The sequence below is a fragment of the Salarias fasciatus genome, chromosome 8 (genome assembly GCF_902148845.1).
Source record: "Salarias fasciatus chromosome 8, fSalaFa1.1, whole genome shotgun sequence".
NCBI classification, from domain to species: Eukaryota; Metazoa; Chordata; class Actinopteri; order Blenniiformes; family Blenniidae; genus Salarias; species Salarias fasciatus.
In genome coordinates, this window is record NC_043752.1 from 16,572,085 (window position 1) to 16,595,537 (window position 23,453).

Consider the following 23,453-nt stretch of genomic DNA (forward strand, 5'->3'; position numbering starts at 1 on the left):
GAGCCAAAACTATGAAGGGCTGAGAGGAGGTCAAAGTGTTCCCAAGAAGGCAAAATAATAGGAAAATAAACACAGCGCATGCAGTACGTCTGTGTCATGTGAATTTCTCTCTCTCTCTCTCTCTTTTGCTGCCTCCTGCCGCACAGCTGACATGTGCTGCCGATTTTCCTATTTTTAACTTAGTTTTGGGATTTTTTTCAGCCAAAAATATATATAATAAATGATGAAGAGGTAAAAAAAAAAAAAAAAAGCAAGATCCTTCCAGCTGTACTGATAACTTTTTTATCACTACCTTCTTCTCCCCCTGCTCTCAGCTCCCAGCAGGCTTGCAGATACACACACACACACACACACACACACACTGACTGTGTGTGTTTTGCTGCGCTGGATTCTTGGCATGGGAACCAGGGATTTTCCATGTTCCTTCGACTGTTCGTTTCTTGGGCTCTTTTTCCCACTCTTTGCTCGGAGCCCCCTCCGCCACACCCGGCCTGACCCCCCTCCCCTGCCTGCTTTGTTATTTATGCTCTGACTCCTCGATCCATTCCTTCTAGTCCATGTTTCTGTGGTGAAGGTGTGTGTGTGTGTATGTGTGTGTGCGTGAGAGAGAGAAAGAAGTGAAAGGAAAGGGCTTAAGTGACTATTAAATAAGTGGAGGCCTCTGGGAGACAATACACACACACACACCTGGCATGTCTCCCTTCTTTTTTTTTCTTCTTCTTTAGTCCTGTTCCTCCCGGAATGACCTCCTCCGTTTTGGCCTTGACCCTAAACAACAAGTTAGCTTTCGAAATGCGCTAAACGGAAAAATAAAAGGGGAGAAGGGAGATAGGCTGGTGGCGTGGGGTGCTTCTCAGGAATTTCTGACTTTTTTGTTTTAATTATTAACAGATGTTTGAACTGCCTTTTTTTCTTTCTTTCTTTCTTTTTCACTGTGAAGCGGTTTGCACAATTTCCTGTCAACTGTTGACACTTTCTGCCTGTCTGTCTCGCCATCAGGGAGATATTATCTCCACGTAGATCAAATCAGTAACTGTGGCCAACATTTTGTGTGACACGTTCTAGATTTTTTTTTTTTGCTTTGTTTTATTGCAGTTTGAAATTTGTCTTTGCACTTGGTTGGTTTCCACTCCGCACGCTTCTGTCTGCTGCGGTTGGGATTCGAACCCTGATCCGCCACAGTTAGGTTTGAGACTCGGGACCTGTTTACGGCAGCGCCCACTAATGGCTCAATATGAAAACTGAGCCACGTTTTGGACCACGTGTTGCATGTTTGACATCCCTATGCTGAGGTACAAAATCAAATAAGGACAAATGTGAATAATTCTGATTCTTAAAACACAAAAAGAAAAAAGAACAACTTAAATAATAAAGTGTTTTAGTTCTGTGTGCACTTTGGGTTGTGAGTTTTTGTCCATTCAGTATTTTGCAGTGACTCAGTCTGACAGCTCAGCTGTGTGATTCTTTAAATTGCTGTGTAATGTTTTTATTCATACTGAGAAAGAAGACCGGCGTTTCTCGGTGAACACATCCTGTTTACTGACTTGCTTTATGATGAACTTGACACTGCGACCAGTATTTTCCGGGGAAGTGAATCTTTATTGAGTTAGGAGCTGCGAGCCCTGAGGTCAGTGGAAAGCAGCGTTATTACGTTGGTGAAGCTCATGATTACTCCAGGTTTCATCACATCTGCTGCGGATCAAGTGTGTGTTGATGTTACTTTCAGGTTTCTTTTGGCATTGCTTCTGACGGTAGTAGAGACAGCAGCTCTGCAGCTCCTCTGCAAAAGTTTAGAGTAATAACGCTCCTGAAACCTCTGTAGATATGACTGTGTTCCGGCATACTGTACACGACGTCAGCTTCTTCCGGATTTCCATTCGCTCACTTGGATCTTACAGTTGGGCTTCAGAGCCAGTATGGCCGACACACCTCGATGACGTCCGTTCATTACTGCTGCTATCACTTACAAGTGTGTGTGAAGAGTTGGATCCTGCCAAGTCATGTAAACATTCACCTCACACGTCAAATTGCTTCCCACTTTACATCCTAACCTACATTCACTCAACGTGAAATCACTTAAAAGCGAATTAGAACTTGGATAATGTCTTTTTTTTGCTGTTGCATCTGCACGATGGAATACTTGAACAGTGTCATCACGCAGACCTCATGTTACCCTCCGATAACATCTCTTTCTGTCCCACACATCTCTCTGTGAGTCTTCGTTCCGGCTCGCAGCGCAGTCACACAAACAAGAGCTGGTCACCGTGACTGTGACGTGACGGCGCCGCATCTGCGGCGTATTACTGGAAGTGGGTTAGTTCATTTAACATGATGTGGTGGGAAAAAAAAAAAAACTTGCAGAAAGGGAATTCCCTATTTATTGGGAGTCACAGTGAATGTTTTCAGATGGATTTCAGATCATTTTGGACTTTGTTAAACTTCTTTCTATTTCTTATTTTTGAGTAAGGAATGAAGGAGGAGGGAAACATCAGACATTGTTCAGAAGTGGCTGGTTGCCATCCAGCTCACTCTGCAGGGTTTCCTGGAGTTCACTCCAGAACTTCATGAACTCCATCAAAGTGAATATATGAGCCGTGTCCTCGGGAGGCTTCTCCTAAATGTTTTGCTTTTTAGCTGCTGGATGCTGGAGATGTTTTCGTATCACACAGTCTGCGAGTCGGCTCGCAGTACGTCTTTCGCTGGCCTCAGAAGAATCCTCCCTCTGAGGAAATCCGTCCCCCCGCCATCCACCGCTCTGATACCAACGCGCAGATTTCATCTCCGCCGCCGGCGACCAACACTTCTCCAGCCGAGAACAGACTTGCATATCTGACATCTGTTGTCACGCCGCCGGCGATTCCCGATAACGCGAGACTTGTGGTCACAGGTTGAGGGGGATGAGGAGTGTTTTCTGATGAAAGGAGGGTCCGGCGGGTGGGAGGCTGTTGTTTCAGCAGAGCATGAGTCACATCGTGAACTTTCGATGCCTGTAAAAGACACTTGTGGTGAAATAGTTCCAAAATGACCTCTTTAAAAAGAAAAAAAACACACGCTGATAAGCTAACAAGTTGTCTCACCGAGAGCGAGATCAGATAGGAGGCATGCGTGGCTGGCAAGAGAAAAGTTTTTAGTTTCACAATATCAAAGACTGGGGAAAAAAACATTGAAATTTGACATTCCACCAGTTTTTCTCTTCTGTTTTTTTCTGTTGAATAGTTCCATTATTCCCAGCCTACATACAACAAGCCAAGGTATGAATCCCTGAAACAATACTGAACAAAGGCTCCCTCAGTCTGACACACGATGACTCACAAATCGTCACATTTAAAACAACTGGATCAGTGAGTTCATACCGCACAGCGAGAAAAATCAGACGAATAACGTGTTTTTTTTTTTTCCCTTTTTTGATTTTTTTATTCAAAATGAAAGCTTATCAGAAGGTGATGCACACATGGTGATCCTCATCACAGTGGGTGGGATTCAAACCAACAAAGTTGAAGAAAGAGATATGTGCAAAATGGGGGGAACAATGAATTATCTTAACAAAAAACTTATTTTAAAAACTGAATTTATTGTAGGCGTAATGGAGATAATCAAACTGATAAAAATACATTTTCTTGCTGAACTTCAGATTTAACAGGTGCTGGCAGACTGGCGTGAGAAGAGTTTTCATATTTCAGCTGTTGGTTTGCAAACTGTAGTGAAGCCGACCGCCTGCTCTGAACCAAACGGTTTTTTTTGTCATCTCCTGTGTGGTAAAAACTAAAGTGAAGCCAGACTGCTGATTGATTTCAGGAAAGCCACTGGGCCCACACACACACACACACACACACACACACACACACACACACACACACACACATGCTCTTTTCCATGAACACACCCCTGGAGGCAGACACGTTGCTCCCCTGTGCGCCGGGTCAGACGAGGATTGGTTACACCAGGAATTCCCGACTTACTCCTGAAGTGACAGCCGCACCAACCACATGTTCAGCCCGAGGGGATGACACATGTTTATGTGTGTGTGTGTGTGTGTGTGTGTGTGTGTGTGTGTGTGTGTGGTTGGGCATTTCCTCCTCAGGGCTCCTACTGACACTAATTGAAGAAACACTGACGGGAATCAGAAAATCAAATTGCTAAACATGCTGATTTTTCTAATTCCTTGCATTTGATACAGTTTTTTCTTCTTCTTTTTTTTTTAAAACTCTGTCCTCTTTCTTGCATCTCCGTCTGATCTGCCAGGGCGTGGTGAACCGGGAGCCGTTCCCTCTGCCTCCCATCCCGTCTCCAGCCTGTATAAACGCCACAGAAAGTTACTACGAGGAGGCTCAGCCCTACGAGGAAACTGTTAATGGTAAGAAGTCCCATCGAGTAGCAGATTTATTCTCCTCCTTGAGGAATTGTTATTTTCATATTAATGTTAAACTGATCCTTGTACTTTATGCTGTAATACTGAAGCAAAAACTTTTCTTACCATGGTTGGATTGTCAAACAGTTTTGTTTATTTGCCATTTATTACACAAAAAGGTAAATTTTCTAGATCACCAGTTAATATTTGAATCAATTTCGTCTCGAAAGATGCATTTTGTTGTTTATTTTAGCTACATGATCAATAAGCTACATGTTTATTACCTCTACGTTGCTGATCTGCTCCTTTCTGCTTGTTGTTTTTGAACGAAGTTTGACATTTGAACATGAGTTATTGAAAATCCTCTGAAAGACTAATTCAACAGACCCTTGGTTGGTTACACATAACTGAGAAAAAACACGTTAAACATGCCGAAATATCTGCAAGTATTTCTTCTGAACTGTTAATACGGTTGTGTTTGTTCAGATAAATGATATTTTCCATCATGATCAGTGAAGAACAAGGATGACTGAAGCTTTTTCGAATGATTTTCCACTTTCCAACGTTGGCGCTGTCTTCCTCTTCTTGCACGTTTCTGTAGATGTGGACTGTTTTGGCCTCACCTCAGGGGCCTGGATACGAGTGCACAGCTCGGACAGTGTGGTCTATGCTGTTATTACCAGGGGTAGCTAGGACCTGCGTGTCTGTGTGTGAAACCAGCATGTTCCAAATAAAGTCCATCATCGCCCAGCATGGCCAGCATGCACAGAAACTGTTATCAACAAGGACAACCGCCATCACAAATCTTCACTTTCATCATAAACTACATGTTTCCCCTCCTGTCATCCATCGAATCTGTTTGAATAATTGCTTCACTCCAGAAATCAGACATCAGCCTCACTCGTTCCTGCTGTTTGTTTCATCCTCCCTCCGATCGCCTCCCGCAGCCACGGCGGCGTGTTTGACCCGCCGCCCTCTGATCTCTGCCCCCTAGATGACGGCGAGGCGGTCAGCAGCTCGTACGAGTCCTACGACGAGGAGGAGGTGACCAGGGGGAAGTCGCCGTCGGCGCAGCACCAGTGGCCGTCGGCGGAGGCGTCCATAGAGCTGATGAAGGACGCTCGCATCTGCGCCTTCCTGTGGAGGAAGAAGTGGCTCGGCCAGTGGGCCAAGCAGCTGTGTGTCATCAGAGACCACCGTCTGATGGTGGGTGAACGGCCGCAGAGGTCAAAGTCAAAACGCTCCTCTTGAATTCTCGACTTCCTGTACTTTACACAACTTTTGGAATAGTGAAAGGTCACATATTTCTCTGAAAATGGTGTTTTATTTTGAGTCATAGAGTGAACATTTTCGGTGCTGCGGTGCACAGAGGTTATCACGCCGTCCTCGTGTCTCCCTCCCAGTGCTACAAGAGCTCCAAGGAGCAGACTCCTCTTCTGGACGTGAGCCTGCTGGGCTGCAGCGTGGTCTACAAGGAGAAGCCGCTGAAGAGGAAGGAGCACAAGCTGAAGATCGTCCCGGTGGGGGGCGAGGCCATCGTCCTGGGCCTGCAGAGCAAAGAGCAGATCGAGCAGTGGCTCAAGGTGACGGATTCGGGTGTTAATTATGGTTACTTTTCGATTAAAGTAATATAAATAACATTTATGTCTTCTTTCTTTCTGTTTAGGTTATTCAAGAGATCAGCCCCAAACCCCCTGAAAACTGTGATCCTCAACACTCAGCGTCCGACTCTCCAAGGCTCATCTGCACTAAGGTACACTTAGAAATTATTTATCCATTCTCAAGTGTAAGTAAAATGTATTTATGTGGCATATTCTATAGATAAAGATCACAGAGTGCTTTACAGACACAAATTAATCAAATCAATAATGTAATAAAAGAGAGTTAAAATCATAAATGTGAAGAAACTTTAAGGTAAAAGAGGAATTCTGCTTTTTATTGTGTTGAAATCTCCAACAATCTGAAGAATAAAAATGTCCAATATTAAAATTGTGCCTCTGAACTGACTAAAAGGCCGATGTGAACACGCAGGGGGAGCTGAGCGAGAGACACTCGGGGGCCTCGGAGAGCGGCAGCAGCACGGACAGCCACGCTGAGTCTTCAGAAAACAAAGATGGTGAATCACATCATTCGCTTTACGTCTCCTTTTTTGACCTTACCGGAGCCGATCTCTCACATAGCATCTTTTTCGTGTCGCCTCCGCTCCGCAGTGAAGAAGAAGTACGGCGCGGGTTTGAAGTTCAGCAACCTCATGAACATCGGCAAGAAGAAGCCCTCGTTACTGGAGAGCCCGGAGAAATGTGTGGACACTTCAGGTAAACATGTTATTTCATATAAAAACTCGGTTTTCGTGCTCAGTGTGAGCTGCAGCCCAGCTTCCTGGTCTTTCCTCGCCTCAGGCTACCTCAACGTGCTGGTGAACAGCCAGTGGCGGACCTGCTGGTGCCTCATCAAGAACGGGCAGCTGTGGTTCTATCAGGACAAGGGCAAGAACAAAGTGAGCCAGCCGGCCGTGACCCTGGAGGGCTGCAGCGTTCTGCCCGACCCCAGCCCCGAACACCTCTACTCCTTCAGGATCCACATGGACGGCACGCAGCTGGCGACCTTAGAGGTCAACCATCGATTCTATTCCTTTTCTATGCTTCTGTTTTCTTCAGATGTCTCAAAGATTTCTTCTTGCAGCTTGAAATTTCAAAATCATTTATGCTTAAAACACGTTATTGAAAATAGATTGTGGTATTTCATTGTCCGCGTCACGAGTTTCCTGTTCTCGCCTCAGACGTCTCCTCACCGCATTGCTTTGCTTTGGTTGTCGCTGATAAAGACGAGCAGAGGTAAAGCGAGTCTGGAAGCGCAGAACGTTTGAGCAGAAACCCACGGTAGATCAGCAATTCTCTAAAAGAGAGAAAAAATGGGTCTGACTCAGTCAAAGCTCTTTTTCTGCTGACATCTGACATATGGTAGTGTATTATATGACCACGGAGACTGGGTGGTGTGTGAGAGAGAGCGTGTGTGTGTGTGTGTGTGTGTGTGTGTGTGTGTGTGTGTGTGTGTGTGTGCCTTTGTTTTACCTGAATAATGATAATCATAATGTTTACTCGGAGGAGGTTTTTGGGCTCAGGAAGGATTAAGTTAAAGTCAGAATTCAAGTTTCTTTGACACAGATAATAGTTAAGAATCACAGGAGAATGCACTATGTCAACAGTGTGTGTGTGTGCGTGTGTGTGTGTGTGCAGGGTAGGGTGGGGATGAGCTGGGATTTCATGGAGTAATGCTACGCCCTGTTTCATTAGTCTTCCAGCAGCACCGCCCAGCTGCAGTGGCGATTCGGTCATAGGGAAAGGAATTCCATGTTTACGTTTGAGGGCTCGCTCAGAGGCGGTCATGTGATCCCATGCTCCACCTTTTAAAATTTTCTGCAAACTGAAATTGATCCAAAATTCTTAAGGCCAAAGAAAATAATGAGCTCCTTCCACTAGTTTAGAAAAAAAATGTATCTTACTGTTGTGTTGGTATCATGCCCCTGTTTTTTAAGAGAGCAGTTTGGATCTTCCAGAATTTGCAAAAATGATAAACCTGCGGCATATTTTCGGCAGGTTACTAAAAGCCTTAAAACCTGCAAACTTGCATTACCCATAGTTAATACTTCATTGACCTAGTTGGTGTCACCATATCAGTAATGCTGCTTTGCTTATTTCACAAAATGTACTGTAGAAGTTACATTTCTTCATCTGGACATGGCATTTTAGTAACAAATAGTAACGTCACAAAGTCCCACAACATTCAATCCTCACAAGAAGTGAAGCATATTTGCCTTTCTTCGGGAAATTTTGGAATGAACCTTAAAATGTTCAGTAAATTTTACAGGAGAGCTTATTTTGAAAGCACGTGTTTAAATTTCACTCGAAATTATCTGTGCGAAAAGTAATACCTGTCAGTAATGTAATGGTTTCAGACATTTGAATTGTGAATAAATATAATGTATTAACCTGTCAACAGCATTATTAAATATTTGAGCCAATATTTTACCAATTATTGAATAAATTATGACATTACTGGTTGGTCATTGCATTACTGAAGTAGCATTAAAACAATCTTTTGACAAAGTAACCACTGCAGACAATAATAAAGCATTTCTTGATTTCTTGGATTTTTTTTTTTTTTTTTTTTGCTGTAATTGTGCATTTTCCTGATGAGAAATTTGTATATTTTCAGGCGTTGTTGTCATATCAATTCATTGAGGATATATTAAGCACTGTGTAGGTGCTGCTTTAATGGCCTGATGTTCTTCTGTCAAGCTTATCATCAATGAAGCTGCTGAAGATTGAACTAATCTTTCTTTAGAAACTTAAGTTAAAACCACAAAGCTGCCAACACAACTGAAGGATTTGAGTCTGGATCTGAGTGTGTGTTCTGTGTCTGTCTCCCCCTCCCAGGCTAAAACATCAGCGGACATGGGGCACTGGCTCGGCCTCTTGCTGTCACAGACGGGGAGCAAGACCGATCCGGAGGAGCTGGCGTACGACTACGTCAACGCTGAGAGGATCTCCTGCATCGTCAGCGCTGCCAAAACGTCCTTATAGTGAGTTTCCTTCGTTTTAAAGGCTCCATGTTTTCTGTCCGTCTGAAGTCCATTCTCAGTTTGTTTGTTTTTTTAATCTGTGTCCCCAGCTTGATGCAGAGGAGATATTCAGAGCCAAACAACTATATAGAAACGCCGCCTTCCATTCCTCACGACTCTGAGGAGCTGTACGACGACGTGGCGTCTATCGCCGACCCGGAGGTGAGAACCGGGAACGCCGCAGTCGCCCTCCTGTTCCTCAGACTGCGGTTTCGGTTTCTTTTTGACTTGGACCGACTCCATTTGACCCCCGCCCATCTTCTGTTCTCCTTCTCCCCTCTGTGTCACGCAGGATGCCGAAGACGCCGGCGTGCCAAACTGTGAGCAGAACAACATCCAGGAACACAATGAAACATCCTCCCCAGATGCCAGGGACCCCTCCGGCGCCGAGCAGGACACGGAAGACAGGATCTACCTGGACCTGATCCCCGTGCGCTCCTTCCTCCACACATCCTCTGGGGTTAAAACTCCCCCCACCAAAGAAACGTCTGCACTTTCCTCGACACATGCAGAGGACCAGAAAGACTCTTCCTGTCAAACTAATGAGGTGAAAGATAATTCTGCCTCAGAGACTAAATTCAGCTTCGTGCCTTTGCTACATTTTGTGTAATATTTCATTCATTTCAGGTCGTTTCAACAAACCACACTGAGCCAGAGTCAAAACCTGCGGTCAACGGCACGAGTCCGAGTCCCGGGCCGAGTAAACCGGAACAAGAACAGCCCCCGACCCCGCCTATCAGGGGTCCTCAGAGCCAGGAGGCCCCAAAAAGGAGCAGCGTGGGACTCCCTCAGGCCTTCAACTCCTCTGCTGGACAGATCAACAAGAGCCCGATGACCCAGCCTGCTGCTGTGCAGCCTCACAGTCCACAGCCTCCACGTCCCAAAGCACACGTCCTCGGTAAGCTGAGGAGAGCGACTGATTCACTACTTTCTTTTCAACTCAGGTGTTCGAGAAATCTTAGAAAGGGAATGAACTTCCTTTTTTGGTTATCCTGTGTTACCATGGCTCCCTCTAGTGCACATCTGCATCCACTGCACACAAAAGCACAACTGGATGGAAAAGATTTCAATTTGAACTCATGTTTTTTGGTCATTTTCATCCTTCAATGCATTCAGCATGGAACAAAACAGATGTGTTTTAACATGCAGCATCATTCACTTCCGTTCATCTTTATTTCTTTCGACTATAAAAGCTACTGATTTGGTCTCACTAAAGCTGTCGGTGCTCTTTTCAGGGTGTTCCAGTGCAGTCGAGGGCAAACTGGGCAAAAACCGCACGGAGGCAGACATGCGGCGCTACATCGATGAGCGCGACCGTCTGGAGAAAGAGAGGGAGGAGGTGAGGAGCAGTCTGGCGACCCTGAAGAAGGAGAGGAGGGAGACCAAAGAGGAGCTCAGCGCCTGCCAAGGTACGTCTGAGCCCATCGCCCCCACCCCTCCGAGGCCCGTGGCCGCTGTGATGAGGTCTGAATGGAGGAGAGGGACTGACAGGAGCCCGATGTCTCCAGATCCCAAGCAGCAGGCGTCTTTAGAGGCCCGGCTGAAGCAGAGGGAGGAGGCGTGTCGAGAGGCGGAGCGCCGCAGGGTGGAGGTGGAGCTGCGGCTGGTGGAAGTGAAGGAGAGTCTGAAGAAAGCGGAGGCGGGGCCCTTCACTCTGGGAACCACGCTGGACAGCAGCCTCCAGGACACACAGACGGTCGGCTCGCCGGTCATGATGCTGTACACGTAGGAATCCGCCACTCTGTTTTCAGTCTAAACAACTGAACCTCCTCCCTCTCAGGTTAAGGCAACAACCCCGCAGAATCCCCAAGGATCATCATCCTCATCCTCATCCTCATCCTCATCATCATCATCGTCAGCCCAGCCATCCACCAGCAACGCAGACACGGGTTCTCCAGTCAACTCCGCCTCTGCTCTGAAAAACCGGCCGGCCTCCATCATGACCACTAAAGGCAACGTCCTGCAGAAAGCCAAGGTGAGACCGTAGATCTGCTCACCCTGGAAACACGGAGGCCATTAAAACAAATTGCTGTCATTATTCCTTCGCGTTAATGTTCCTCTATTTATAGGAATGGGAGAAGAAATCCACCACCTAGAAGGAACACGGCTTTAACTTGCAGCATTCAGAGGTTTCTGCCAGTCTATCCATCATGACAGGAACCGCCAACATCGACATTTTCCCCTCCCTGGAAACTTCGCCCTCATCTTCTTCCAGAGACTCTGAGAAACCAATCAAACAGAGACGCATCCTGCCTCCTCACCAACCACTGGATATGTTCAGTGACTATCACAAGCTGTCTTTCTCTATTCGCAAACAGAGAGGTTGGAGGCTGTAGCATTTCGGCCAGTGTTTCCAATGTAACATTATCCATGCTGCGCACACCTGAGTATTGGAGACCACTGCCGGCGGGGACAGGAAGACGCCCCTGTACTGAACTGTCCCGTCACACTCTAGATTGTAGCTTGGTTCATATATGCTGGTAGCCAAGATGTAAATATATTTACACCATTATTCAGCCTGTGGGCTTGTATTGCTAGCTAAAAATGCACTTTTTATTCAAATAAAAATGTACTGACAAAAACAACTTGCATTAAAGTCCTTTATGAAAATGTGCCCCTCTGCATTGAAACGCTCACACCAAATTGTAAAAAAAAAAAAAAAAAAAAAAAAATGGACAAAATGTTTGAGGATTCACTTCTGAAACACTGAACATTTACACGGTACAGTTGAGAGAACCAAGAGTTCTGAGAAATATTTGCAACACTTATAATACATCGTATATTACACGTTTCTCCTGGTCCATGGTTGAGTTCAAGCAAGTAGAATAAATCAAGAACCTGAAACAGGAGTTTTTCCACCAGCACTGGATGGACCTTCTCATCCTACTGTATGTACAAGAAAAACCCTAACCCTCCACAAAGTCATCCTTAATATGTGTGGCAAAGCACCATGAAATACATAAACAGATATATTTCAAAAACTCAGTCAACTGAGTGTAAAGATAAAAAACAAAAACGTGCGGTGATAGTATAATAAAAGAAGAAGTTACAAATTTTGGATGTCTTTTTTTTGGTTGCAACTGCGAATAAAGTTGTAAAATATATTATAAAAAAGATACACACTGTAATATAATACTTTAACCAGCTGCACAACAGAGAGCATGTGGCGGCTTCACGGACTGCAGTAGAGATGCATACCAGGCTCTTGTTGAACTTTACATACAAAAAAAAAAACACAGTATCATCAGCGTAAGGCTTCTCCTCACTCCGTGTGCGAGAGTTCATAAATGATATGTATCTGTAGAGACCGTGCTGGGCGCGTCAGGCCGCGTGTCTCCTTCGGTGGAGTTTGTAGTGACGCAGAAGCTCCTGGTGGTTCTTCTTCTGTCGGCTCTTCTTCCTCAGACCAGCGGGTCTCGGACGGTCTCCTCTGGACGGGGTCCGACTGCTTCCTGCAAACCGGGGACAGAAGAAGTCAGGACGACCGAAAGAAGCGAAAGCAAGAGTAGATTTTAATGGAGGGAAAGGGTTTATTCCACTGACTTGTTTCGCAGTGGGGTCCTTCGAAGCCTTGGCACTGGCAGCGGAAGCTCCCTCCTGACAGGATGCAGGTCCCATTGTTCATGCACGGGTTGGGTTTGCACAGGTTTACAGCTTTCTTCACCTCTGTTGTCAAGAAAAGTCAACACAAAACAGTCAATTTCCTCAGGTGTTTAAAATGTATTTAAATGCAATGTCAATGCAGCCTCTGAGCGACAAATAAACTTTCCTGACATTTGCTACCAGATGTTTTTACCTGAGCACAACATCTGCACCAGCACGTCCTCGAAGTACTTGAGATCCTCGTAAGACGGCACCGAGATCATGCGCTCCTCTGAAGCGGCGATCTGCCTCAGCCTCTCGCTCTGAACATCCCCGATACCGACCACAAAAACAGAAACTCCGCTGTCTCTTATCCTCTGAGCCGGCACCACGGCATCGTCGCCGCCCGAGCCGTCCGTCACCACCACCACGGCCTTGTTGACCCCGGGCCTCGCCCCTTTGGCCACGGTCAGGACGTCCGACTGGATGTGGAGCAACGCCGTGCCGGTCGAAGCCACCCCGCCCATGAATTTGGCGTCGCCCACGGCCTTGAGGATGGCGGAGCCGGTCTCGTGCGCGTCCAGGCCGAAGACGGTGGCGGGCCGTCGGCCGTAGGTCACCAGGGCCACCTGAGCCACGTCGCGGTTGATGTCGAACTGGACGGTGAGGCTGCGCACGAAGTTCTGCAGGGCGACGAAGTTGTCGCGGCCGACACCCATCGACGCGTCCAGCGCGAAGACCAGGTCCACCGCCTGACCAAGACAGCCTAAAAACAAATGAGGAGAAGCAATGTAGTTCGAACGGGCTCTTTCAAAAAGCCAAAAACATGGTAACCGGTTGGCTCACCTTGGGTATCCACACTGCAGATTTTGGCCTTGAGTTCGGGGATCTTGGCGGTGAGCCGGTCAGGGGCGCTGTAGGTGAGAGTCCTCTGCGGATTCCCGGTGATGTTATTGAGCTGCGCCTTCAAGCTATCGGGTCCCACCCCGATCAGGAAGATCTCCCTGTCGCGTGCGTATTTGGAGGGCTCCACCACCTCGTCGATGGCGGGGGTGGCGGTGAGCAGCACCACCACGCGGGGGAGGTCGTCGGTCACGTCGGCGAAGACGGGCTCGCTCACGAAGCCGTGGCGCGTGACGTAGCGGAGCGCGTGGCCCGTCCGGGTCTCCCCGCCGAAAGGCTTCAGTGCCTCGACGGCCTGGAGGAGCGCCCTCAGGTCGCCGTTAAACCTCCCAACTGTGGCTTCCACTTGAGCTTCGGCGCCGAACACCGCCAGGCCGACCTTACTGGGGCTGTTGGAGCCGATGACCGTCTGCAGGAAGCGCTTCAGGAAGGATTTGAGGCGGAGGAAGCCTTCCAGGGTGAGGGCATCCGAGCCCTCCAGCAGGAAGAGCAAGTCCACAGAGCAGTCCAGCGACAACGCAGGAGCTGACGAGAGATGGGAGAGTTTGGTTAGTTTGTCCAGAACAGGTTTCAAGTTACAGGTCTAGTGCAGAGTCTGGGCTTCCTCCACTTCCTGTTGCTGTTGATGGGCTTTGGTGCGTTGGTTTTCAGTTTGATGTACTGACCACAGTGCGGGTCTCCTCCATAGCCAGGTGGACACACGCAGTGGAAACCCTCCGGGCCTTCTGACACACACGTTCCACCATTCAGACAAGGCTGGGAGTCACAGGGATCTACCAAAAAGAACAGTCAGCTCCACAAACTCAATCTGAGAAAACAAGCCCATCGAGAGACGGTGTTACCGGGACATAAAGTCCGATGACAGACTGTCGGGTGTCTTCTGTAAACCTTGTTGTACCTGAAAAAAAAAAGAAAAAAAGTGTTTACTCTACCAACTAACCAGAGATCAGCTCCCTGTAACCTGATTTAAAAGGCTTCATTCACAAAGACTTGCCTGTAGAAAGGACATAGCGACGTGTACGGGGAATACCCCTTGGAGCCTTTCCAGCACATGAAATTCCCCTGCAGCTCCTTCACGGTCTCCAGCGTCTTCCTCTCGCAGGGAAATGTCTCCACCTGACAGCCTGAGACACGTTGACAGGACGGTCTTAGAGAGACAGATGACTGACGGACACGATGCGGCGGTCGTCAGATCCCACCTGGTGGCGTCGCGCTGCAGACGGCGAAGGTGCTCAGTGTTGTGTACAGGCCGTTGACGGCGTCGTAGAAATGCTCGGCGAAGAAGACGTGGCTCTCCATCGGCTCGCTGGCCAGGGCGTGCAGCTCTTCCCACCTGGACAAAAAACAGAGGCCAACTTTGTCTTTAAAGAGCTTTAGGAACAACTGCATGTGTAATACTATATTATTACAGGCCAGGACGATTTTCCAGCCATCAGACATACTTGGGGTAGCGCAAGCCCACAGCAAACAAGACCACGCCTGCTGCTTTGAGCTGTGCAGCTGCCTGGACCACGTTTCCCTGGGACCTCCCGTCCGACAGCAGGACGGCGATGCGGGCCACGCTGGAGGAGTTCCGACCGCCTGGGAAACCTTTCCGCAGGACGTATTTCAGGGCCAGGCCGGTCTGGGTGCTGCCTCCTCTGCAAAGAGTCAATTTGGGAAAGTGTTGACAAGCACGGTTTCTATTGTTATTGTTAGAAACACACAAATGGAGCAATTGCAGAAACTCTGATGCAGCACAGGAGTCGGCAGAGTCAACAGCTGGCTGCAGATCACTGCCAAGGAAAACCAAACATCACTTTTTCTTAGATTCCACTTTTAATTCTTGGACTAAAATTGTTTGGCGGCTAAATTTCCTCACCTCAGGACTTTAAGAAACCCAGTGAGAGCCTGAGCCACTTTCAGTTTTCCCAAAGGAACACTGAAAGTTGACACTTTAAATGTAAATCATTCAAAAAACATTAAACATCACAGTACAAATAATTCACCACATGCATACATGGACTATTAGATCGGTTTGAATTAGAGCAATTAGAGGATCGAAACGTGGGTGGCCACTTCAGACCAGTTAGCAGCAAGTCATAATATTTCTTCAAATAACAGCCACCCTCGCACGTCTCATCAGATTACTTCCTTCTTGCTCGTGTTACACACTAATCCAACATCCAGTGACCACCAGTGGCGCGCCTCTAATCTGAAAATAATTTGTTTTCCTTCTCAGCGAGTTTGGCGGTACTTGGCCTCGACGTGTGCGCGTGTGTGTGTATGAATGTGTGTTTTGCTGCCAGCTTAGGTTTCAAGTGAAGCCATGAAAAGTTAAGAAAACACGAGTTAAAATCCTGATCTTGACTGATTTTTGATCCTGTCAGATCACTGTCCTGCCTCCCTCCTCTACTTCTAATGAAGCTTTCTGCAGAGTTTGAAGACGGCGTGTGAATTGGATGGAGGCAGGAGCACGGACATACTGATGCAGGCATGACAGCCGTAAATCATCAGTTAACGCTGATCTACAAGGATTCCTGGAAACCATTTCTGCAGCAGATGACACTGGAAATGCACTGAGCATGAAAAACTCCTGAAGAACTGATTTAAAAAAGGAATAAATCTAGTGGAGCATGCGGTTCCTCAAACTAGCAGGAACCAACAAAACTAAGATGAAATAATTCTAACTGTTCATTATACATCAAGTTCAAAGTTATTGTGTATTGTAGGGTCTGGTGAAGTAGTGGTTTGCACTCTCTTCTCACAGTGAACACATCTCTGGACTGAGTCAGAGTTTGGGGTTTTCTGAGTGGGAAGATGCACTTTTGGCTAACTGGTGTCCCCAAAATGATTGTGGGAACGTTTTTGTCCCGTTAGTGCCCTGTTTGTGGTGTATCTTACCTTTCAACGGTAAAACTAAATGGCTGGTAATGACAATCATTATTCAACCAGCAAATTTAGTTTACTAGTTTAATAACGAAAACTTTTAAAAAGCTCACCTGAAAGAAATCTTCTTCATGTGCTTCTTCAGTTCTTGCTTGGTGAGGTACGAGTCCAGAGAAAACTCCAGACGCGGACTGGAACCAAACTGAATCATGCCGACTCGTACCTGAGCGAGAGCGCCAACACACTGACCGACACGGCATCAAGAGGATGAGGAGTGAAAGAGAAGAACGGAAGGAGAACAAACCTTGCCTGGCCCAATGTCGAGTGCTTGACAGAGTTTGATCGCGTAGTGTTTGGATCGCTCAAAGCTCCCCTTCCCGACACTGTACGAACCATCCATGAGAAAGAGAATATCCATTGCTGCCGAGCACTTCATCACTTCCCAGGAGAGACACACAGAAACACAATTAAACAGCGAACACAATGGATGCATGGGGGGGGGGGGGGAATCTCGGCTTCTGGGGATTATTCTGTGTGGTTATCAAATGGACTGATGCAGATGAAAGCAATACCTCAGCATAACGGCAGCAAAACCAGCTCAGCATGCAAAAAGCTCCATTTCTCTTTCCCTGGAGGACTCAGCAGAACCCCCTCCCTCTCGTGTTCGGACTTGCTCGAAGCATAAATAATCAGGGGCGTTGCCTTCATGTTAGAATGTGCAGCTGATTGTGAAAAGGGCCATTAGAGGCAGGCGGTGGGGTGCCGCCTCTCCGTCATTCACGTCGACCATTTATGAGGGAGTCACCTCCACATGTTGTCCTCTGCAGCTCAGGCGGCAGCCGGACAGGTCAACACAGTGAAATCCAATCTTTACCAGCACATTTATTGTGCACCTGTTAGCTGACTAACAACCAATTACATAACTTTAAACTTACAGCATTACAATTATAGGCTGACACGTCACAATTCTCACCTAAATGTGTCAGTTTTAACTGTATTTGCAGCCACTGGACATAAAAGTTACTTTAAACTTTGTATTTTCTATCCGTGTCAGACAGACGCCACTTACTTTCTCCTGCAGAGTTGATCTTCACAATGTTTTCATGGCTGGTTTGGATCTCCTGCACCGAGGCATTCTGCTGAACTAGGAGAGACGCACGCAAAGTGGAGGTCAGTCAAACATCAACATGCCTTTTACATGCAAAAAGGATCTGTTAAAAATAACAGCATCATAATAAGACAAAAAATATCCGAACAACAGCAACAAAAATACGAAAAACAAAGGTCTGATCAACATGAGAGTTCAGACCAGGCCATGTGGTGACCTTGAAGAGTGCTGGGGGGAAAAATGGTCTTAGCATCAAACACGTTCCATTGGGGTGAGTTTCTGAAAACATGAACGCTTAAGTCTGCAAAAATGAGAGGATTTCACAATGAACAAGAAATGCTGTGAAAAAGTCAATCTAATGTGAACATTTCAGGATTTGCTCGTTTATTTTTAGTTATCTTTTGCCAGTCTGGCCCAATTAGGTTCACATTAGGCTCCAGAGCTAAACTGAGCTCGACCCTCCTGGCCTATGACATAAAGACTGAAAATAAATCCTACATTCAACCCTTTAATAACAACTCGGTTCAACTTGTGGATTTTAAACGCACAAAGACCTACTTGCTTTTTTGCCAGCGACACATTTCATGATGGTAAATTAATTACTGTCATTCAGAGACCGGCTTTGGCAAAGCGAAGTAAAATGAGCCAAAGCCAACACGGCACTCCCACCTGACCCTTTCTGCGATTTATAATTGAGAATTTAAAGCTAATGTGAGCAGACAAGTGAAGGAAACCATTCTTTGGCTCCATTCACTGAGGGGACGTTGCTCCATTCAGGCACACGTCCAGCCTGGGGACGAGGGAGGGGAACGTGACGGCCTGTGAACATGCCCCGTTGTCCCCGGTAACCCCAGCAGGTCACAGAGGCATTTGTCCAGGACAGAGACGAATCACTTGAGTGATCTTACAAAACGCACTGAACGAATTCCGCCCTCTGAAAAGGCACAGTGCGTCTCTCCCACCAGAACACAACGGGGTTTGTTTGTTCCCATCAGCGCTGCCGTAACGCTTCGCGCCATCTGTCTGACGGAGACTCGGTGGCAGCAAAATCCAGTAAAATAGGAGGCAGAGAAACCAAAATAATAAACTACAGCTTTGAATTGTCTGGACGTATTTTCTTTAATTATCAGCAATGAGAAAAACATTTTAATTTGTATTGCTGTGGTTCCGAACCTGACCTACCAAGTTTCATCTGGAGTGGGCTGGAAAAAAATTCAACTTTCAAGTGTTTCTTTGTTGTTGTTGAGAAGCTGTTCGACCGAGTCTCTTGTGGTATCATGCGGGGATTGCCTCAGGACCACGGGGTCCGGGGCCCTCTGCTAAAAGTCAACACTGTATGACCAAAGCAGGAGCCTTGTCGGCAACGCTGGCAGTAGTTCAGAGCTGTTCGACCGGTTTGGTGAAGGAGATCATGGGCTGCAGGGGGTCCAGTTGACAAACCACAGGATTTTTTGATGACGTCCTGTTTGTGAGATTGACAGGCGGACTGGTGATGTGGCCGTTGTATCGGTCCGTTGTGGTGAAGAAGGAGCTGAGCCGAAAGGCAAAGTTCTCAATTTACTCTCACGCATGGTCATGATCGAAACAGCAAGATCCCAGACACCATCGGCTGAAATGAGCTTCCTCCGTAGGGTGGCTGGGCGCTCCCTTACCGATAGGGTGGAGCTCAGTCACCAGGGAGGAGCTCGGAGTAGAGCCGCTACTCCTCCACATCCAGAGGAACCAGCTGAGGTGGCTCGGGCACCTCTTTAGGATGCCTTCTGGACGCCTCTCTGGGGAGGAGTTCCAGTCATGTCCCACTATGAGGAGGCTCCAGGGAAGACCCAGGGCACACTGGAGAGACTGTGTCTCTCGGCGGGCCTGGGAACGCCTCGGGATCCTCCAGGAAGAGCTGAAGAGTCTGAGGAAAGGGAAGTCTGGGCCTTACTGCTCAGACTGTTGCCCCTGCGACCCAGATAAGAGGTTGAAGCTGGATTGATGGATGGACCGATCACTGATCAATGACCTGATGTACAACTTGACACTGGAGAAAAGTTGCAATTCTCCCAAAGGGTGTGCACAGAAGTGCACTGCCGCAGGGATGCGGCTCTGTTGGAACAAAACACGGCGGTTTTACTGTATTTAACTGTATGTAAGCGTTTCATGGTGTACGTTTTTCTAAAAATGTATTAAAAAAAAAACTTTAAACAGAGAAAACTGGCCACTGATTTCTCTTGCAATGAACGTTAAACCTCCACAAAGGTTCTTAAACTCGGCTTCCTTGGAAAGAAGGAACTGCATGAAATCAATAAATATCAAAGTGTAAATACTTTAATTTAAAGAGAGGCCTCCAATCTGACCTCCTCACAATGCTGACCCTTTCATCCTGCACTTAATCCCAACTTCAAACCTGCCCCGGGGTCCATCTAACAGTGAAAGTTTAGGGTCTTGGCACGCAGCTTTCTCCAGGCCGGTGGGGCCCCAGAGCTCCGAACAAAAAGTCCGTCTGTTCAGCCAAAGCGCCCCCAGCAAAATTACTGTGTATCTTCAGAGTCTGTGAAAGAAACCGTGGCAGGAAAATGAGGAGCAAGATAACGCAGGGAAGGAAAAAAAAAAATCCCCAGAGGGGTTGATGTCCAGTTGGCATTAATCCCCGTGTAGATATAGCTAATACTCCCTATAAATCACAGATAAAACCTTGGATCAGCACGTGTCTACCTGTGAAATTTAATTGGACCGGCTGGATTACAAGTTATCTCCTGCAGCGTGTTATCTGTGTTGTCAGCACAGGACGAAAGAAGGGGGCGTCTTGACAGGGCGACACGGTCTGGTTTGCTCAAGTTCAAAGTCTTAAAAATGGCCAGTAATAAATACTTAACATGGTGCTAAAGCTGTCATTTTTGAAAACAACTCAGAGATTATATCGCCGGGCGACTCCCGCCTCTTCCCTCGGGCAAATACCGATACTCTCGGGTCCACGGGTACAACTGACGATACGCCGTAAAAACAATCAGAACTTTTTTTTTTTTTGCAGTGCCTGGAAACGAGAGTAAAGTCGGAGTGCAAGGAGCAGGAAGTCACTTTGAAGAAAATTCTTCAGTCGGGAAGAACATGACTGTCGAGCAGTAAAAAAAATCTTGTAAATTAGGTTTAGGTTGTCCAGAGGAGCAGCAGGGGATCGAACCCGTTTCACTTTAACGTCACGTCTCACTCTCCACCCTTTACCTGGACGGACGTTATTCATCCTCACTCGAGTCCGTTCTGTAATTGTCAGAGAAACCAGCGTCTGCAATAATGTGTGGAGATTAAACACATTCCAAAGTGCTGCTTTAACCGGAGCTGGCTCCAATGATCGTGAATACCAGAGAAGCACAGAAGGCAAAACAGTAATAAAATCAATCAGCCGACCTTGAAGGAGCAGCAGCGTCAGGAGGAGGGAGAGGCAGATATCAGGGTGCATGTCGGGACACCTGGAGTGATAAAAAAACAAAACAAAAAAAAACAGAGCAGCAGAAATGAACAAAATTTACTCAAAAAGAAATATGAGAGCCTCAAGATCGACATACATTACCTTTTCTGAGGTGGCTTGCCTACAGCAGTATGCTTTTGGATTCATATAGTGTTTCCACAGTTCTAATTTTAGCTCAGAAGGTTTCATACAGCCTCACTGGGTCTGAAATGAGCATCAGGACCAAGACATGAACTTGAATTTCAGCACCCATCCACAACCAGCTGTTCAGTTCCAGCCTCGGTGTTCTGGGAAATCGTTCACAAATGTGTAGCAACGCTTTTATTGACTAAAAAAAATAGTTCAAGCTGGGTTTTTTTGTTGTTGTTGTTGTTTTCATGCATTGTAATGTCATCTGACAGACCAGATTGGAACCTCTGGAGGACTGGTTTTGAACAACATCCTAAGTTCAACTTCAAAAATGTATTTATTTTTTTAAGACATTCATATGAAGGTAAAACAGATTTTTTTGTGTGCAAATAACAGGAAATAAAAGTAGCTCCTCCACTCAATACATTCTTAGGTAATAGGACTACATTTATTTCTGCCTCAGTGAAGTCAGGTTGTAAATTGGAGTGTGGGCTGAGTCTCTTTGAAGAAAGCCGTCAACAAAGTCTACCAATTTCACCCTGGTTAACGTTCTAATTTCAGGAAAGTATAAGTCAGTAATGAATAAGCGTGACCACCCAGGCCTTTTTAATCAGTAGGCACACATCAGCACTGGCAACACAACACAACACACACACACAAAGCAGCCCATATCATCTTCACTCGCCCTCCCAAAACATCACTGGCAGAAGAACGATGTCTCCACAGATCGCCACACCGACTTGACACCAGCATGTGTTCTTATCGGTGTTTTGTCTGGGTCACAAAGATGGCAGTAAACTCTTATCGCCACATGTCGACTGTTTTCTTTTTTTTTCTTCATATGTGTAAGTGGAATGCAGAAATTGAATAAAGCATGACTTTAACAACAGTGTGTACTCCGGTGTGTGTGTGTGAGAGAGATAGTGTGTCTCATTGTTTACACAGGGGTCCACTGCATGCTCAGCTGGTGACAGCTTCCCATGATACACGACTACTTGTGTGATTTCCACAGCTTTTGAAAGGCATTTCTCTTCACATGGTGAGTTTCCTGTTCATTGAAAGCCTCATGGTACACAGTGATTCGTGGTGAACTGTATATTTCTGTGTGGAGTTTCCATGTTATTCCTGCATTTTTTTCTCCAGGAAATGCAGTTTCTGACCATAGACTAATATGAATGCGAGCGATTATCAGACTGTACATGTTGTGCCTTGTCTTCACCCATCGTCCACTGATTAGAATTAGAATCTGGCAAACCTGAACTGAATGAAGTGCTATGGAAGATGCACCGATGATTTTTCTTATGCTCAAGGTCCATACTGAATTTTCTGACAGAACCATCTTTTGGTACAAGACCTCTACTTTCATTATGATAGATTTCTCTGCAACAAACTGATAATGCTTTGCTAAAGTAACCTTCTGTCACTCTGAAACTCTAAACGAAGGCCTTTAAAAAAACGAGGGGGGGATGGATCCCCATAAAACTCATTGTGCCGGGTTTAAAAGACCATTTGTAGTTGCTGTCAACCAAGTTAAGAATCTGACCTCCCCTTAACTATTCTATTAGTCTGGCAATCCCACCTGTCACCCGTCAGCTCTCTGCATCCTGGACGCTCGCCGTTGAGTGCACACGAGATGTTTTAAGAAACTGCAGATAAGTTCTGATTAGCTCCAGCTGATGATAAGCTTATCCATAATATTCTGCCCGAGTCTGTGTGTGTGTGTGAGCTGAGATGGGCCAAGACGACAGACGTGCCTGAAGGAAAGCCTTTGTGCCGGTAAAACTGTGTGTTTTGGAGGCAGCGATAGAATCGTGCGCAGTATGGGGCCTTTCTTTAAGAGGAGGCGGCGATACTGATCAGCCGAGCCGACACACGGCGGCTGGGCTGATAAACATCACCGAGGCCCATAGATACTCTATCTGTGCATTCAGCGCTGCGTCCTGCAGACAGGAGATTTCATTACTGGGGGGGGGGGGGGGGGGGGGGGTGCAGCTTAGAGCATGTAGGCTCGTAAGGGGAGGCAAGCCAAGCATGCCTACACACACACACACACACACACCTGTCTCAAAATTGGCTGCCGCTTCACAAGCATTCCTCTGGATCCCTCCACCCTCCATCACTACCTGTCTGCCACGGCTCCAGTAAAAGGACAAACCTGTACAGATCACCTCCTGTGCTCCAAGATGAGGATCGGGTGGTAAAAATGGATTCCACGCCTGTCGGCTCCCTCGCATTAAAGCAATGGTTCACATTTAAACGATTAGTGCAATGAGATTAAAAACAGATTGAGCAAGTCACAGAAAGCACCGACCTCAACAAACAGGACAGAATAAACCACAGACCGACTGTTGACTGTTCTGGAAAGTGTGCTTCCACTCTGCAGTCTATAATTAGTAAGGAGTGTTTGTTTTTGGACCAACTTCATACAAAAATCCACCGGCCTCAT

General features: G+C 46.6%; 2 protein-coding genes across 2 annotated transcripts in view; one reads left to right on the top strand and one right to left on the bottom strand.

Moving 5' to 3' along the window:
- The window catches only part of afap1l2 (actin filament associated protein 1-like 2), a 30,119-nt gene extending 18,578 nt beyond the window's left edge, over positions 1-11,541 (top strand). The window contains exons 5-19 of the mRNA XM_030098665.1: positions 4,243-4,354; positions 5,343-5,554; positions 5,752-5,931; positions 6,015-6,101; positions 6,380-6,464; positions 6,559-6,663; positions 6,748-6,959; positions 8,785-8,930; positions 9,020-9,131; positions 9,262-9,516; positions 9,597-9,867; positions 10,205-10,378; positions 10,478-10,665; positions 10,750-10,944; positions 11,039-11,541. Of these exons, the coding sequence (XP_029954525.1) occupies positions 4,243-4,354; positions 5,343-5,554; positions 5,752-5,931; positions 6,015-6,101; positions 6,380-6,464; positions 6,559-6,663; positions 6,748-6,959; positions 8,785-8,930; positions 9,020-9,131; positions 9,262-9,516; positions 9,597-9,867; positions 10,205-10,378; positions 10,478-10,665; positions 10,750-10,944; positions 11,039-11,065 (2,361 nt within the window). The 3' untranslated portion in view covers positions 11,066-11,541. The remainder of the gene's footprint in view (positions 1-4,242; positions 4,355-5,342; positions 5,555-5,751; positions 5,932-6,014; positions 6,102-6,379; positions 6,465-6,558; positions 6,664-6,747; positions 6,960-8,784; positions 8,931-9,019; positions 9,132-9,261; positions 9,517-9,596; positions 9,868-10,204; positions 10,379-10,477; positions 10,666-10,749; positions 10,945-11,038) is intronic.
- Positions 11,542-11,659: 118 nt separating this feature from the next.
- vwa2 (von Willebrand factor A domain containing 2) lies at positions 11,660-21,989 on the bottom strand. Its single transcript, XM_030098910.1, has 14 exons — positions 21,949-21,989; positions 20,818-20,879; positions 17,392-17,466; positions 16,627-16,760; positions 16,436-16,545; positions 14,897-15,094; positions 14,654-14,787; positions 14,449-14,578; positions 14,297-14,352; positions 14,120-14,227; positions 13,398-13,979; positions 12,766-13,317; positions 12,513-12,635; positions 11,660-12,421 (listed from the first exon to the last, which is right to left on the bottom strand). Exons 1-14 carry the CDS (start codon positions 21,987-21,989, stop codon positions 12,291-12,293), a joined length of 2,436 nt encoding a protein of 811 aa, XP_029954770.1. The 3' UTR covers positions 11,660-12,290.
- Positions 21,990-23,453: the final 1,464 nt, after the last annotated feature.